Source organism: Impatiens glandulifera, chromosome 2 (assembly GCF_907164915.1).
Source record: "Impatiens glandulifera chromosome 2, dImpGla2.1, whole genome shotgun sequence".
Classification (NCBI taxonomy): domain Eukaryota; kingdom Viridiplantae; phylum Streptophyta; class Magnoliopsida; order Ericales; family Balsaminaceae; genus Impatiens; species Impatiens glandulifera.
In genome coordinates, this window is record NC_061863.1 from 17,573,548 (window position 1) to 17,587,714 (window position 14,167).

Sequence of the window (14,167 nt, forward strand, 5' to 3'; positions counted from 1 at the left end):
CAAATAACACAATATTTAAGTTATATTTATTTGTCATTTTTTTTTTATTTTTTAAAATTAGTGAGAACTAACATGACACCCCACTATCATTACTTAATACTTTAACTCAAAAAGTTTTTAGATAAAATTAAACTCGTGACAAACTTACTTTGATACGTTATATTTGTTTGTAAATTTTAAATTAAAATAATTTGTTTTATATTTTTTATTATATATTAATGCATGTATTATTTTTAAAACAGTTTCTAATAAAAAAAAAACAATTTTTTTTAATAATTTATTAAAAAAACAGTATTATTAAAAAGGAGTCATGGGGAGAGAGAATTTGAGGGAGAGAATGAGAAGATGAAATCAACTTATTGGTTGAAAAAAAAGAAAAAATAAGAGGAAAAAGATAAGAAAGATAAATTATTTATTTTTTTAGTCAATCATAATTACCTCTATTATTCTCTCACTGAAATTCCCTCCAACAATTATTGATTTTCTCTATTCTAAAATATCCCAAAACCCAGATTTTGGTTCAATTTTTAACTGCCCCCACAGTTTTCACTTTCTAAATTATATTTATTCTTTATCCAAACCCTTTCTTCTCTCTCTATACAGAATACAGACCATATATATCAGATCGGTCTACACATCTTCAAGTAAAAAAGAAAATCTCGATTTCCCCTTTCATCCTTCACACTCTCGAAGGAAGGAAGGAAGGAAGGAAGGAAGAATGAGGAATCAACATCCATCCATCACATTAATCTCTTCAATCCTCTTCCTCCTCTTCCTTCTTCAATCCGTATCATCTAAACCTCCATTCTCCTGCGATTCTTCCGATCCATCCACTAAATCATACCTATTCTGCAATTCCAGATTACCAATCGCCGACAGAGCTCGCGACCTAATCTCTCGTCTCACTATAGACGAAAAGATCTCGCAGTTAGTCGACACTACACCGGCGATTCCTCGGCTTGGAATACCGGCGTACGAGTGGTGGTCGGAAGCTTTACACGGCGTAGCCGAGATCGATTGGCCAGGTGTTCCTCAAGGAATTAGGTTTAAGAAAGGTACAGTTCATACTGCTACTAGCTTTCCGCAAGTTATTCTCACTGCTGCTACCTTCGATTCACGCCTTTGGTATCGAATTGGTCAGGTGCGATTTTGATCTTAACTGTCATTACCGCCATTTTCATCATAGCTTAGTTTGTTTGTTTACATCTTGATGAAAATAAACTAATTAGATTCAGTTTTATTCTTTATTTGTAGTTTATTTATAGGGTTTAAAAGTTTAATTAACAAAATTAGCATCAATTTAACACTTTATTTATATTTATGAAGAAGAATCACAAAGATGAATGAGTTTGTGTAGCTTTCTAAATCAATGAAATGAAGAACTATGGAAAGGAAGAACATTAATTAATAATTTGTTGTTTTGTATAATGACAAAGATTCTTCACATGTTTCTTCTTTCTTTTTTTTCTTTTTTTTATATACTCGATTTCCACCTTTCAGAAATTATAACTGGTGAGAAAAATATATATATAAAGAAAAATATTATTTTAACTAATGCCTTGTTGAAATGGTGTTATTTTAATAAAATAGAGATAATAAATAATATAGTGGATTACTTTTTATAAAATAAAAAAAAATAATTATTTAAAATAGAAAGTATTTTAATATGTTTAGTAATGAATTAAGTGACTCGATTAATTGAGAAAAAAATTATAATGATGTTGGAGTTGTTTGGGTTATTTAAATAACTCAAACTATTCGGACCTCTTTTTGAAGATTTTTTTTCTTCATATAATAAAATAATAATATATTTATTTTTAAATAGACAATATTTTAGTATTTTTATTAATAAATTAAATAATATAATTTATTAGAGAGTAAACAAATTAATTTTTTTTTATTATAGTTGAACTAAAAAAAATTGAACTAAACAAGTTTTGATTTAAAATTTTAGGTTTTTATAATTATAGAAAATTATAATAAATTAGTTAAATTTTTATAACTTTAATAATTTATAAATAACTTAATTTTATAATTTTAGAAAGAAAAAAGAAAAAATATATATATTTAAAAATTAAAAAATATATATATGTATGCAAATAAATAAACTCATGATTGATTTTTGTAATATATATAGTTTTAATTAATTTTACTTAATTATATATATATATATATTTATTTGTTTGAATAACTTTATTTTTTAGTTAAGTATATGGGCTAGTTATATTTCTATCATCTAGTGGATAGGTCAGGCCCATGATGGTTACTTGATGGGAAGCAGACTGGCCCCAACTCCCATGTGAATATATAAATATATGAAAGCAGCCCATTTTTCTCAATAAATAAGCCCATGTTATTTTGACCAAAAAATATGAAAAAAGATTTTGACCAGCCATAGGGGTGGGTCATGGATGTGCTCTGACGGTGCGAATAAATAAATAATTTGATTATTTAAAAATAATTAACTCTTTTATATGGTGAAATTCTTTTAAATTTGTAAGTAGTCCCATTTGTTAGCCAGCAACTGGTTTATTATATATGCATTCATTAAAATAGTTAAATTAATTAACAATGGAGTACAATTATTAATATTATTATATTCTCAGTTTTGGGTAATGAAAATTAAATGCATTGCTTTGTTATGTTGGTAAATTTAAACCATCAAATCACAAGTAATATCATTTCTTTCAAATTTGAAAATATCATGTAATTTGGTGACTTGATTCAAATTCTCACCAAACAAGTTAATATTATGTTCAAATATCAAACAAGCCCTTAGTACTTTTACTTGTAGTTTAATTCAAGGATAATGGATGATGATGAGATGACTATATGTTTGCTAGCTTGTCTATTTCTATATCTATGACAAGATTATTCTAATTCTCTCAACTCATTCATTAATTTTTCAATATATTTAGTTGTTTGATATTTGAATTGTTTTTGACATTTTTTTTTTGATAAATAATTATTTAATAAAATAGTGAGTTATTTAGAATTGGTATGATGAAATGTTATATTTAAAAGTAAAATAAAGATATTTTATATTAAATGATTTCATAGTTATAATAATATTAAAAATAATAATTATTATTTCATCTCTTATAACTATTTGGAGATTGTTTGGATATTTAAATAAATATTGATTTATTTAAAGAAGGTTGAATTTGTATTTTTTTTATTAAAAAAAATTTAATGGGTATTAATATATATTTTTTAAATAAATAATATTTTAGTATTTTGTTTAATTAATTTAACAATGTAATTAAATATAATAATTATTTTTTATTATAGTTGAATATAAAAAAAAATCAATCCTTTGTTAAAATAAAAAAAATAAATTTAATTATTTTAAAATATTCTTACTTTTTATGAAATAGAAAAATATATTATAATAATTAAAATTGAAACAACTTGTCGTGCTTGTTTTTGTTTGGACCACTCCTTAACTAAGGTGAGTTTGAGCATTTTTTAAATTGACATAAAATTATTTTTGTTTTAAATATCTTAATGCTCTATTGATTTAGATATATTTTAGTTAAGTATACATTAACTAATTTAATAATATTTGTTCGGTTTAAATACAAATTCATTTAAAAAACATTTAATAATCTCTTGGGAGGATAGATTTGTCATTTACTTCCACCCACATGCATATGATTTTGTAATCTAATCTTAGATTTATTTTTTTATCCTATCTTCAATTAATCAATATCCTAATAAGAACAGTCTCCAAGCGTTACTCTATTTATTTACTAGTACTCACATTTCTTCACCTCAACCAAAAACAATTTAAAACTCCTCCAATCAAATGAAATTTCCCACCACCACAACAACGGCTGCCACCACCATCGCCGCCGCTGCTGTATCTCTCTTTCTCCTCTATTCCACATTCCTTTCAACTCTCCTTAAAGCAGACTCAACTCAGTCTCATCCTCAACCTCCCTTCTCATGCGACTTCAATTCAAATAAAATCACTAAATCTTACGCATTCTGCAACCCCAGTTTACCCATTCTCGAACGAGCAAAAGACCTCGTTTCTCGTCTCACACTCGACGAGAAAATCTCCCAACTCGTCAACAACGCTTCCGCCATTCCCCGCCTCGGTATCCCCCATTACGAGTGGTGGTCCGAGGCTTTACATGGAGTTGCCGGTTTCTTCGGTGCTCAACTCTATGGTTCCATCCCTTCCGCCACTAGTTTCCCTCAAGTCATCCTTACTGCTGCCACTTTCGACCCCAAACTCTGGTTTCTCATTGGCCAGGTAATTCGATCCCATCAGCGAACCAAACCCATTATCTCTTCTTCATCTTATGAGTTAATCAATCTTCTCTGTATTTAAATTTTATAAAAAGTAAAATAAGAGTAATATAAACCCAAATAAAATGATGTATGGCATTGGCAGGCTATAGGGACGGAGGCAAGAGGGATATACAATGCAGGGCAAGCGACGGGGATGACATTTTGGGCGCCAAATATAAACGTTTTCAGGGATCCAAGATGGGGTAGAGGACAAGAGACACCCGGGGAAGATCCATTGATGACTGGGAGATATGCGGTTTCGTTTGTAAGGGGTATACAAGGAGATTCTTATGAAGGTGGCAGACTTAATGACGGTCATCTTATGGCTTCAGCTTGTTGCAAGCATTTTACTGCTTATGATTTGGATAATTGGAATGGATCTGATCGTTTCTCCTTCAATGCCATTGTAAGTCTTTCTTTGATCTCTACTTGGCTTATGTTTAATTTGCTTTTTCTATTTTTTATTAACGTTTTTAGTTCACAAGTCAGGCCTGTTCATTTTGACTGGATTACTAAAGTAGTTTGAATTATAAAGAACTAGTTGGTGTCTTGCTCATTTCGTGTTTTGTGCCTACTTACCTTTTTGACACTCTTTTTAGATTACAATAATATTTGTTTAGTTAGGATTATTAAAAGAGTTGCTATAATTTTTCTATAATTACTTCAATGGATTATTTGGAAAAAAATGTTTTGAAGTTTGGTTTAAAATCCGGATGATTTAGATTAATTTATTATTTTATCTTTACATTAAAATTGTAAGAATACAGTTTTAGAAAATAATCGAATATTTAAGTTTATAATTTGAATGATGGTTAGGTCTGTTAGGTAGGGATATTTGTTGTTTGGTGGAGATTTTGAAAAAGTGAGTTTATTTTTATTTATTATTGGTAGGGAGAGGTATTGATATATAGTGATAATATATATATATATATATAATATTTTAATTAATAAATTAAATAATATAACTGGTAAAAAAGGAAATGAAATTATTTTTGATTATATAGCCTTGTTTTTGATGAATTTTTTAAAAAACTCATCCAAAATCAATTTTTCAATCAATCACTTCTCAACAATCACATCACTAATTTCATTAACCAAAATACTAAAACACCTTCAATTTTAAATTATTATTTTTTATTTTATTCATATATATCAATACCTTTTAAGTCTTTTTATCAAAAATAATCATTACTTCCTCAAAATCATCACCAATCATTACTTTTTTTCCTATCTAGATTTTTTCAAAAACCTCAATCCAAACAAGTCCATAGAGATTTTTCAAAAAATCTCAATTAAGGTGTTCTGATGTGTTGAGAAGTTTGTCTCTTTAAGTTTTTTCTAAAAATCTAAACATCATTCTTTTAGTTAAGTTATTCAATTTATTAGTCAAAATATTAAATTTTTTTATTATAAATTATCATTATATATTAACTTATTAATATTTTTACCAAAAAAATATTCAAACACTCAAACATTTTTTAAATAAACCAATGTTTATTTAACTAAGCCTAAAACAAACTCTTAATCATACTTTATTCCCTTTATCAAAAGGAGATTTAAACCACTCAAATTAAACAAGGGAAGACTAGATGAATCTTGCATGTTAAAAATTCAGGTATATTTAATGTTTGTCTGATATGTTTATAGATTTTATTAATCTCAAGTCTCAAATCATTAATTGTAATCACAAAATAAAAGACTACAAACAAGAGAGAGGGTTGGATGATTATATAGGTTACAAGTCTTTATCATCTCTAGTTGATCTGTCACTTTCTAAGAGTAAATATGATTTGTTGCATTCCAAACAAAATCCTTGTTCTTTTAATTGATAGTTAATTGTCATCCAACAATTAATAATGTCCTATTTTGATTAAACAAATTAATCTAGATTGATTATAAATCCATTTTAAAAACTATAACAGGTGAGCAAACAGGATTTAGCAGAAACCTATCAGCCTCCATTTCAGAAATGCATACAAGAAGGCAAATCCAGTGGAATAATGTGCGCCTACAATCAAGTTAACGGAGTCCCTAACTGCGCCGATTACGACCTTCTTACCAACACTGCTCGGGGTCAATGGGGATTTCAAGGGTATATATATACCTATAAAAGACTATTACTATTTAATCACAAAGTTACACATGAATATTTTCATCTACATTATTACATATTAATCAACATTAGTACTACTTAATGATTAGGTACATCACGGCTGATTGTGATGCCGTTAAAGTCCTCTATGAAAACCAACGTTTTGCTAAGACACCTGAAGATGCAGTCGCTGATTCCCTTAAAGCAGGTTAACTCTCTTTATCTTATTAGTTGGGAGAAATGAAAGGGAACTCACAGTTAACTTTCATAATATTAATGTACTCAGATTAGCCTAGCTATGGGTGATCATAACTGAAAAACCTCCTTATTATAAGGACGACACATATGGATATTGATTTTATATAACCGAATTATCTTTTTTTTTGTGCATGAAATGTTATGGGTATATGCTCATTTACCTCAAGAACCAAGTTGTAACATTATTTTGATATGTAAACAGAATGAGTATTTTTTTTTTTAAAATTGGTTCTTGAGGTAAATGAACATTTATCAATGTCAACAGATAATCTGCTACATTAGGATAACTTAAGTGGCAAGAGTCATGTCTTAGAGATCAAAGATCACGAGTTCGATTTTCACTTAGAATATGAAGGTCGTGATTGTGGGTGATAGATTAGGGGCTGACTTTATTGATGAGTTGTTCTTAATGTAAGGTTTTGGAAGGCAGACTAAAAACTGATGAACCATCTTTGATGCTAAATGCAGGCATGGATGTTGACTGTGGCTCTTACTTAAAGAACTACACAAAATCTTCTTTAGAACAGAAGAAAACAAGCATATCAGACATAGACAGAGCTCTACACAACCTCTTCTCCGTCCGAATGCGTTTAGGACTTTTCAATGGAAACCCATCCAAACTTCTTTTCGGAAACATCACCACCAACATGATCTGCACAAAAGAGCACCAATTATTAGCACTTGATGCTGCTAGAAATGGTATCGTTCTCTTGAAAAACGACGCAAACACCCTCCCATTTTCCAAGACTCGAACCACTTCATTAGCAGTTATAGGCCCAAATGCTAACATCCCTCGAACCATGCAAGGCAACTACGAGGGGCCTCCTTGTAAAAAGATAACCCCGTTTAATGCTTTGAAAGGGTATGTAAAGAATACTGTGTACCATTCCGGTTGTAACGCGGTTAACTGTACTTCTGCGGATACTTACACGGCTGTGGGATTATCAAAGAAGGCTGGTCGTGTGGTTTTGATAATGGGATTGGATCAGTCTCAGGAAAGGGAAAGTCTTGATAGGAAGGACTTGGTTCTTCCTGGTTTTCAACATGAATTGATTGAGAGCGTCGCTAAAGCTGCCAAGAGCCCGATTGTGTTGGTTTTGTTTTGTGGAGGGTCGGTTGATATCTCTTTTGCTAAAGTGAATCCAAAGATTGGTGCTATTTTATGGGCTGGCTATCCTGGTGAGGCTGGTGGGATTGCTATTGCTCAGATACTCTTTGGTGATCACAATCCAGGTATTGTTATTAATTTTGATTTAAAATTGATTAATAATGACATGAAGATGAAAAAGATAGATGAAGTTGAAAAATCAAGTCAACTTTGTTAAGTGTTTTCCTACCAAATAAACCTTTGTGATCTTCAAATCCATAAACATTCAAAAAGATTTATAAAAAAAGCTCAAAACTGATTATCTAATCTATTTGAAAACTAGTTTTTTATCACTATCACAATTAATTTTTAAAACTGTAAAAATAAAAAGTGAAAGTGATTTTGTTTTTATTTGATATAAAAGGTGTGATTGAGTTAGATAAAACCTTTTTTAAGTGAGAAGTGAATGAAGAAAGTTATTTTTTTTTTATCAATTTTCAGATCAAACTACAAATAAACTTTTTCTACAAAAATATGATTGGTTTTGATTTTTGACAAAATAAAGAATTTCTTGTAACAACTAAATTCAATTATATATCTATACTTGTGTACCTGTATTGTCTTTTACTCAAATAATCTTAAATAATCTCTGATTTTCATAACCTACATCAGATGGGATTATTTAAAATAAAGGTTCTTTAGTTCATGTGGTTTCAAGTTAATGTCAGATAAAAAGATTTCAAAATTAGATGAAAACAAAAAGTATGATTACTATTTGTTTTTTCTTTTGTATTTGTTCGTTTGTAAAACACTTGATGGATCAAGGGTTTGGATCCAGATCTTGATGAGAAACTGCATCTAAGCTATGTTTCCAAATGTGAGATTTTGATCCACATTCAGATGAAATACTTAAAAAATAAAGATTTAAAAGAAATTTATTGATAGTGGAGCAAAACTGTCTTTTACTCAAATAATCTGATTTTTCATTACATTACATCAAATCAAACAAGGTTATTTGATACCTTAGATCAAACAAGGTGTGTGATGCCCATTGGAAACACTTTATAAGTCTAGATTCAAATCTAGATGAGAATTTGTAAATAAATTTATTTGGAAAGACCCCTTTACATTTATACTAGAAATTACCATATTTACATTTTCTATGAGAAACTTCATTATCCTAGAAAACTCATTTATAGTTATGTTATCTGAATGAGCATCAGTACACAAATTCAACTTTTCATAACTTCAATCGACTTTAGATTGCTACATTAATTGTTTGTTCTTATCTATGTAGGAGGGAAGTTACCACTTACATGGTATCCAAAAGAGTTCATCAAAGTACCAATGACAGATATGAGGATGAGACCGGATCCATCCTCAGGCTATCCAGGCCGAACCTACAGATTCTACGACGGGCCAAAGGTTTACGAGTTTGGCTATGGTCTAAGCTACACAAAATACTCATACAAATTCACTTCAGTTACCCAAAACACCCTCCTCTTCAATCAAACTTCAACCAAACATTTAAAAACAAGTTCAAATTCAGCTCAACAACCACTGTTGGTTTCAGAGTTGGGGACCGAAAACTGCGAAAGGTCGAAGTTCAAGGCAGTTGTTTCGGTTGAGAATGTGGGAAAGATGAGTGGAAGACACCCGGTATTGCTATTTGTAAAGCAAGAGAAAGGGGATGAAAATAGGGCTGTGAAGCAATTGGTTGGATTCGAGAGTGTGGCATTGAAAGGAGGTGGGAAAAAAGAAGTTGAATTTGAATTGAATCCTTGTGAGCATTTTGGGAGAGCTAATGAAGATGGTTTGATGGTGATTGATGATGGATCTCGTTTGTTGGTTGTTGGTGATCAAAGTTACTCAATTAATGTTGTGATTTGATCATTTTGAAGACTAATTCCAGGTTTATATATATAAATAATATAGAGAATTTCATCCCTTTTGTTGTGGCTTAAGAAGAACTACTACTTGCTGCCTGCCTGAGCAGTTTTTATCAGACTTTTAATGAATTTCTACTTTCAGATTTTTTTTTTCTTTTATTTTGGTGAGATTGCATCTTGTTGAACAACCATTAATAAATTTAATACAAAGAGCTAGACAGGCCACAAGGAGGAGTCCTGTCTTTCCATGAACTAAGCTTACATTTTTATTTGAAAACAGTTTGTGAATTCTGCCAGTTTCTGATGCATCTTAATAACTTCTAAGTTATAGTTTATGTAGATATAAGCTTCAAACAATTCAATTTGATAAGTGGACAGATCTATTTTTGTATCATTAAACAAACTCTAATTTTATTTGTTTATCAAAGTTAGTGGTCCATCCTAAAATCAGCTTTTTGGTGGATTTGGATTTAGTTATTTAAGAAATCTTATTTACTTGGGTCATGAAAATTTAAATTATTAGATAAATAAATTTAATAGTATTAATATTTAATGATATTCTTTTTTAAATGAAGAATATTTTAGTAAATAAATAAATTAATTTAATTAATAGAAAGAGAGTGAAAAGATGATGAATTATTTAAAAATCTTATTGAATAAAATCTATTACATTTTATGCTTTATATCAAAATTGAAAAAAATCAATTACATTTATAATGCTATATTTGTCAAAATAAAAAAAAAACAATTTGAACTATATTTATAATAAATGATGTAAAAGAATTACATTAAATTTGAATAATATTAACAAAAATAAATCTTTATACTAAATAAAATTTATGATCATAAATAAAATTAAAAAAATCTAATGAACATGATCCAAAATAACAATAATATACATCAACCAAATAAAAACACCATTTTCACATTTCGGATCAAATTCCAAATAGCCTTAAGTTGTGATCTAAAAATCTCACCTTTCATATAATAAGATAAAAATTCAACACAATTACAAATTTAACTATATCTCATTGGGTTGAGAAACATCTTGGAACCTTGTATATGAGAAAACAGTATTATAAAATAAATAAATAAAATCAAACTTTGGAAAAGTTACAACAATAATTCAACTTGTTCTTAATGTAAATTGTTTCATGATATATCTTCATTTGGTGCATTTGCCAGAAGCATACACATCATTAACAAAGTTACAAGTGATATATAAACAACCAGGAAAGTGGACTCCCCAGTAAGAGAACAGTGACTAACAGATATTATGCTACCATTTTTTCTGAAATTCGCAAAAACAAAACCGGGATCATTCTTCGCACCCCAAGCCATTGCTGGAACTGTCACCTCTCGTGTACCGTCCAAATGAGTCCGATCACAAAACTCGTGAGTATGTGCACTAAAAACAATCCTGCATATCAATGGAATGACATAATCTTTTATCACTCCTCAACGTAAATCAAAGATAAAATTTCATTCATCACGGAAGAATCTCTTAGGCTATGTGTAAGACTGGATTAGAACTGACATTTGGATTATACAATCTAATTTTATGTTTGGAATTGAATTATTATGTTTGGAGAAACCAATATGAGGATGATGGAATTGAAATTGAATTATAATTCAAAACTTAAGAAATCATATAATTACAATTCCAAAGAGGGATGCTATGTTTAATTCCAATTTTATAGGAATTTATATGAATTAAAATTCAATTATTGTTTGAAGAAATCATATTGAATTATGTATGCTATTATGGATGTGTATAATTGGAATTAGAATTATACTTTTATTTACAATTGAAATCATATATTTGGAGAAATTATATAATTGCTATTCTGAAACGGGAATTATGAAATTGAAACTTAAATACCATACATTCAATTCTATATGAATTATAACTTCAATTCTATTAGTTCCAGTTTCACCCGAACCAAATCATTTCAATATTATAAGAATTGGAGAAATCATATAATAGCAACTCTGAAGTGGGAATGTTTGAAATTCCAAAACGGGGATGATGGAATTGAACCTTAAAAGTTAAAAATCATATTCATTCAATTCCAATTATGCCTGAACCAAAGATAGCCTTATTGACGTACCTTGGTCTGAGTGCTTGAAAGATATACTCGGTGACATTTGCTGGGAGAGATTGCGATGTGTCATATGGCCCACCAGCATTATTACTTCTGAAGAAAATTTAGGTTAACCCTTGTTTCAGCAATCATATAAAAAAGGAAAAAATGACAAAAATATGAAAAGAAAATTTTGATTTTACCTACCCAAGTGATGAAAACCTTGAATTCTTGTGCAGAGTTTTAGAACAACGACTATTTACCGTTTGGTGTAGTGGAAAATGAAGCAAGAGGACAGAACCGGAGCCAGACATGGCAACATTTTCTCTCCATTGAAAATCAACTGATGTTAATTTCATTTCAGTTGACTTGTAAACATCTCTAACTTGTTTATTTTCCGGTTGCCTATATACACTTTCTCGTTCTATTAACTTTTCTACGCTAAAACGTAACTTGCTATTACCACCACACAATAATGCCACGGTATTTAAAGAGACGAAGCCAATATCTGCAATTTCAAAAGCACCACAGCCCACAGAATCGAGTGCTGGGAATTTTCTAGCTACCCAATTGACAAATGTCTCTTCTAGCTCATTGCATTCTCCAATTTCCCTATCGCCAAGTGTAACATGAAAAGGCAAACCAGAAAATGGTCCCAACAATCTGTGAAGCTGTTGGACCAAATTTGGCCATTCACTTCTCTTCACTTGTGATCCTTTAGCAAAAACATCCCCTAACATGAGCAGCAAATCAGGCTTCAGCAGTTCATAGGATTTCTGGTTCAAGTAGTAAATAAGAAAATGAAAATTTTAAAAATATTTCAAATGTGAAGGTCACGTAAAATGGCTTGAAACCTCCAACTACAGCTAAAGTACCATACATAATTAACTTAACGGGTTAATTAGAGTGTTTTCAACAGAGAACTTCTCACTCATAACACATCCAAGAGAGGATAAATTCAACAATATACACTGTATAACTGTAACAATCATATTCAACCAATATGCCATCTATGTTTTGGAAAACAATTTTTTGTTTCTGAATCTAAATTTGAATCCAAATGAGAAACCACACAGAAATTTATGAATATGTATCTGACTAAGTTCTGTTTCAAATTAGATATCTAACCAAAATAAAGTGTTTTCAAACGGAGCCATTATGAACATATGTGCAAATACATCCTTCGCTCTTTTTCTTGGCGTCTACCTTCAAGTATGTACTTGCTATCTTATTGAACAACAATAAAGGCCCCTCTAATTTATTCCTACAGATAAAAAATACAGCCCACAAAAGTTCAGCTTCTGATTTGCAAAAACATTTCAGAGTTTCATATTCTTTAGATACACATAGAGATCAGTCAATCTTTTTTGCATCATGTTATTCTTAAACTAATCTAGATTATCGAGTTAAATAATTCATAGCCTACCGAATTAATCTAAAAAATTATCTAATGAAATTAATTCAAATAATCACTTGTTCATTTCGATTAAGTGATAAGCAATGTAACTACAGATCTAACATAAGTAAAATAGAGTAGATAGGTTTGACTGTAACAAAGAATTCCATGTAAACAAATTCTCTACTGTGAATTTTATTGAATGATTCAATATGTATGTTTGTTTACAGCTCAAACGAAATAAAACTGTAGAAACCCTAATGACTAAAGCTTAAGGAGAATCCCTAAATTAGGGCATTAGTTCTAATTAAATCACTTAGTTGCTGAAAATCCAGAATTCCTTTATTCATGTAAATCTTCATTTGTATCACAAGTCGAAGCAACAAAAAGCTAATAGCAAACAAAGCAACATCATATCAGAATTGAGTGAAATAGAAAGAGGATAAAGATAGTACCTTGAAGAATTTGGACATATAGTAATCCGTAAAGATTGTATTCCAGAACCCAGAATCAGAACCGAGTAAGAGAAGGTCTGAAACGAGCATAACCTTGAGATCGTCAGGATGGTCTTTCTGCCCATCTGCTGATTCTCCTGCTGCAGGGACTAGCTTACAAGAGGGTATTGTAGCTCTATCTTCGTAGATGAAAAGAGCGGCAACAACTATCAACGGCAAAACACGCCTCCAGTGTGTAAGCATGTTTTACCTGCGACCGAAGATTTCGGCAGTTTTGCTTGTTTGAGATTTGAGAGAGAGAAAGAGAGTTTAATTTGAATCCCTAAACTTCAAACAATGTAATATTTAAGGATGTTCAGTTTGATGAATTGTTAGCAAAAATTAATAAATAATCAACCATTCAAATCGTGTTATATTCTGAGCAAAGAACCATTATTATTATTAATTGGTTAAATGACCTATAAAATAAAATAATTGGGAGTACGATTTTGGGGAGCGACTGGTACAGCGAAAATGACCTCGCTGTTATACGAAAATGACATCATTGTTATACAAAAGAGACCTCGTTGTTATACAAAAGGGAACACCGAAGTCACTTTCGCTGTAC

At 30.1% G+C, this 14,167-nt stretch overlaps 2 protein-coding genes across 4 annotated transcripts; one reads left to right on the forward strand and one right to left on the reverse strand.

Moving 5' to 3' along the window:
- The first annotated feature begins 684 nt into the window (after window positions 1–684).
- On the forward strand, window positions 685–9,768 carry LOC124923987 (probable beta-D-xylosidase 7). Of its 2 annotated transcripts, none has more exons than XM_047464001.1 (6): window positions 685–1,141; window positions 4,403–4,705; window positions 6,222–6,391; window positions 6,502–6,599; window positions 7,118–7,882; window positions 9,034–9,768. In XM_047464001.1, the coding sequence occupies exons 1-6, from the start codon at window positions 719–721 to the stop codon at window positions 9,624–9,626; spliced, it is 2,352 nt and encodes a 783-aa protein (XP_047319957.1). In that variant the 5' UTR covers window positions 685–718; the 3' UTR covers window positions 9,627–9,768. The 2 variants fall into 2 exon arrangements, with proteins under 2 accessions (XP_047319957.1, XP_047319958.1); XM_047464002.1 differs by lacking the exon at window positions 685–1,141 and adding an exon at window positions 3,794–4,261.
- A 920-nt stretch (window positions 9,769–10,688) lies between these two features.
- LOC124926123 (metallophosphoesterase 1-like) lies at window positions 10,689–13,875 on the reverse strand. 2 transcript variants are annotated; one of them, XM_047466295.1, is made up of 4 exons: window positions 13,561–13,875; window positions 11,917–12,485; window positions 11,737–11,820; window positions 10,689–11,045 (listed from the first exon to the last, which is right to left on the reverse strand). In XM_047466295.1, exons 1-4 carry the CDS (start codon window positions 13,801–13,803, stop codon window positions 10,778–10,780), a joined length of 1,164 nt encoding a protein of 387 aa, XP_047322251.1. In that variant the 5' UTR covers window positions 13,804–13,875; the 3' UTR covers window positions 10,689–10,777. The 2 variants fall into 2 exon arrangements, with proteins under 2 accessions (XP_047322251.1, XP_047322250.1); XM_047466294.1 differs by having other exon boundaries at window positions 11,737–11,823.
- Window positions 13,876–14,167: the final 292 nt, after the last annotated feature.

Excerpts from the sequence above, each read along its gene's own strand:
- LOC124923987 (XM_047464002.1), top strand. The coding sequence starts at position 3,809 with ATGAAATTTCCCACCACCACAACAACGGCTGCCACCACCATCGCCGCC. Across the intron at positions 4,706-6,221 it reads GTTTCTCCTTCAATGCCATT|GTGAGCAAACAGGATTTAGC; the intron begins GTAAGTCTTTCT and ends AAACTATAACAG. Across the intron at positions 6,600-7,117 it reads CGCTGATTCCCTTAAAGCAG|GCATGGATGTTGACTGTGGC; the intron begins GTTAACTCTCTT and ends TGCTAAATGCAG.
- LOC124926123 (XM_047466294.1), bottom strand. The coding sequence starts at position 13,803 with ATGCTTACACACTGGAGGCGTGTTTTGCCGTTGATAGTTGTTGCCGCT. Across the intron at positions 12,486-13,560 it reads ATATGTCCAAATTCTTCAAG|AAATCCTATGAACTGCTGAA; the intron begins GTACTATCTTTA and ends TACTTGAACCAG. Across the intron at positions 11,824-11,916 it reads TCAAGGTTTTCATCACTTGG|AAGTAATAATGCTGGTGGGC; the intron begins GTAGGTAAAATC and ends AATTTTCTTCAG.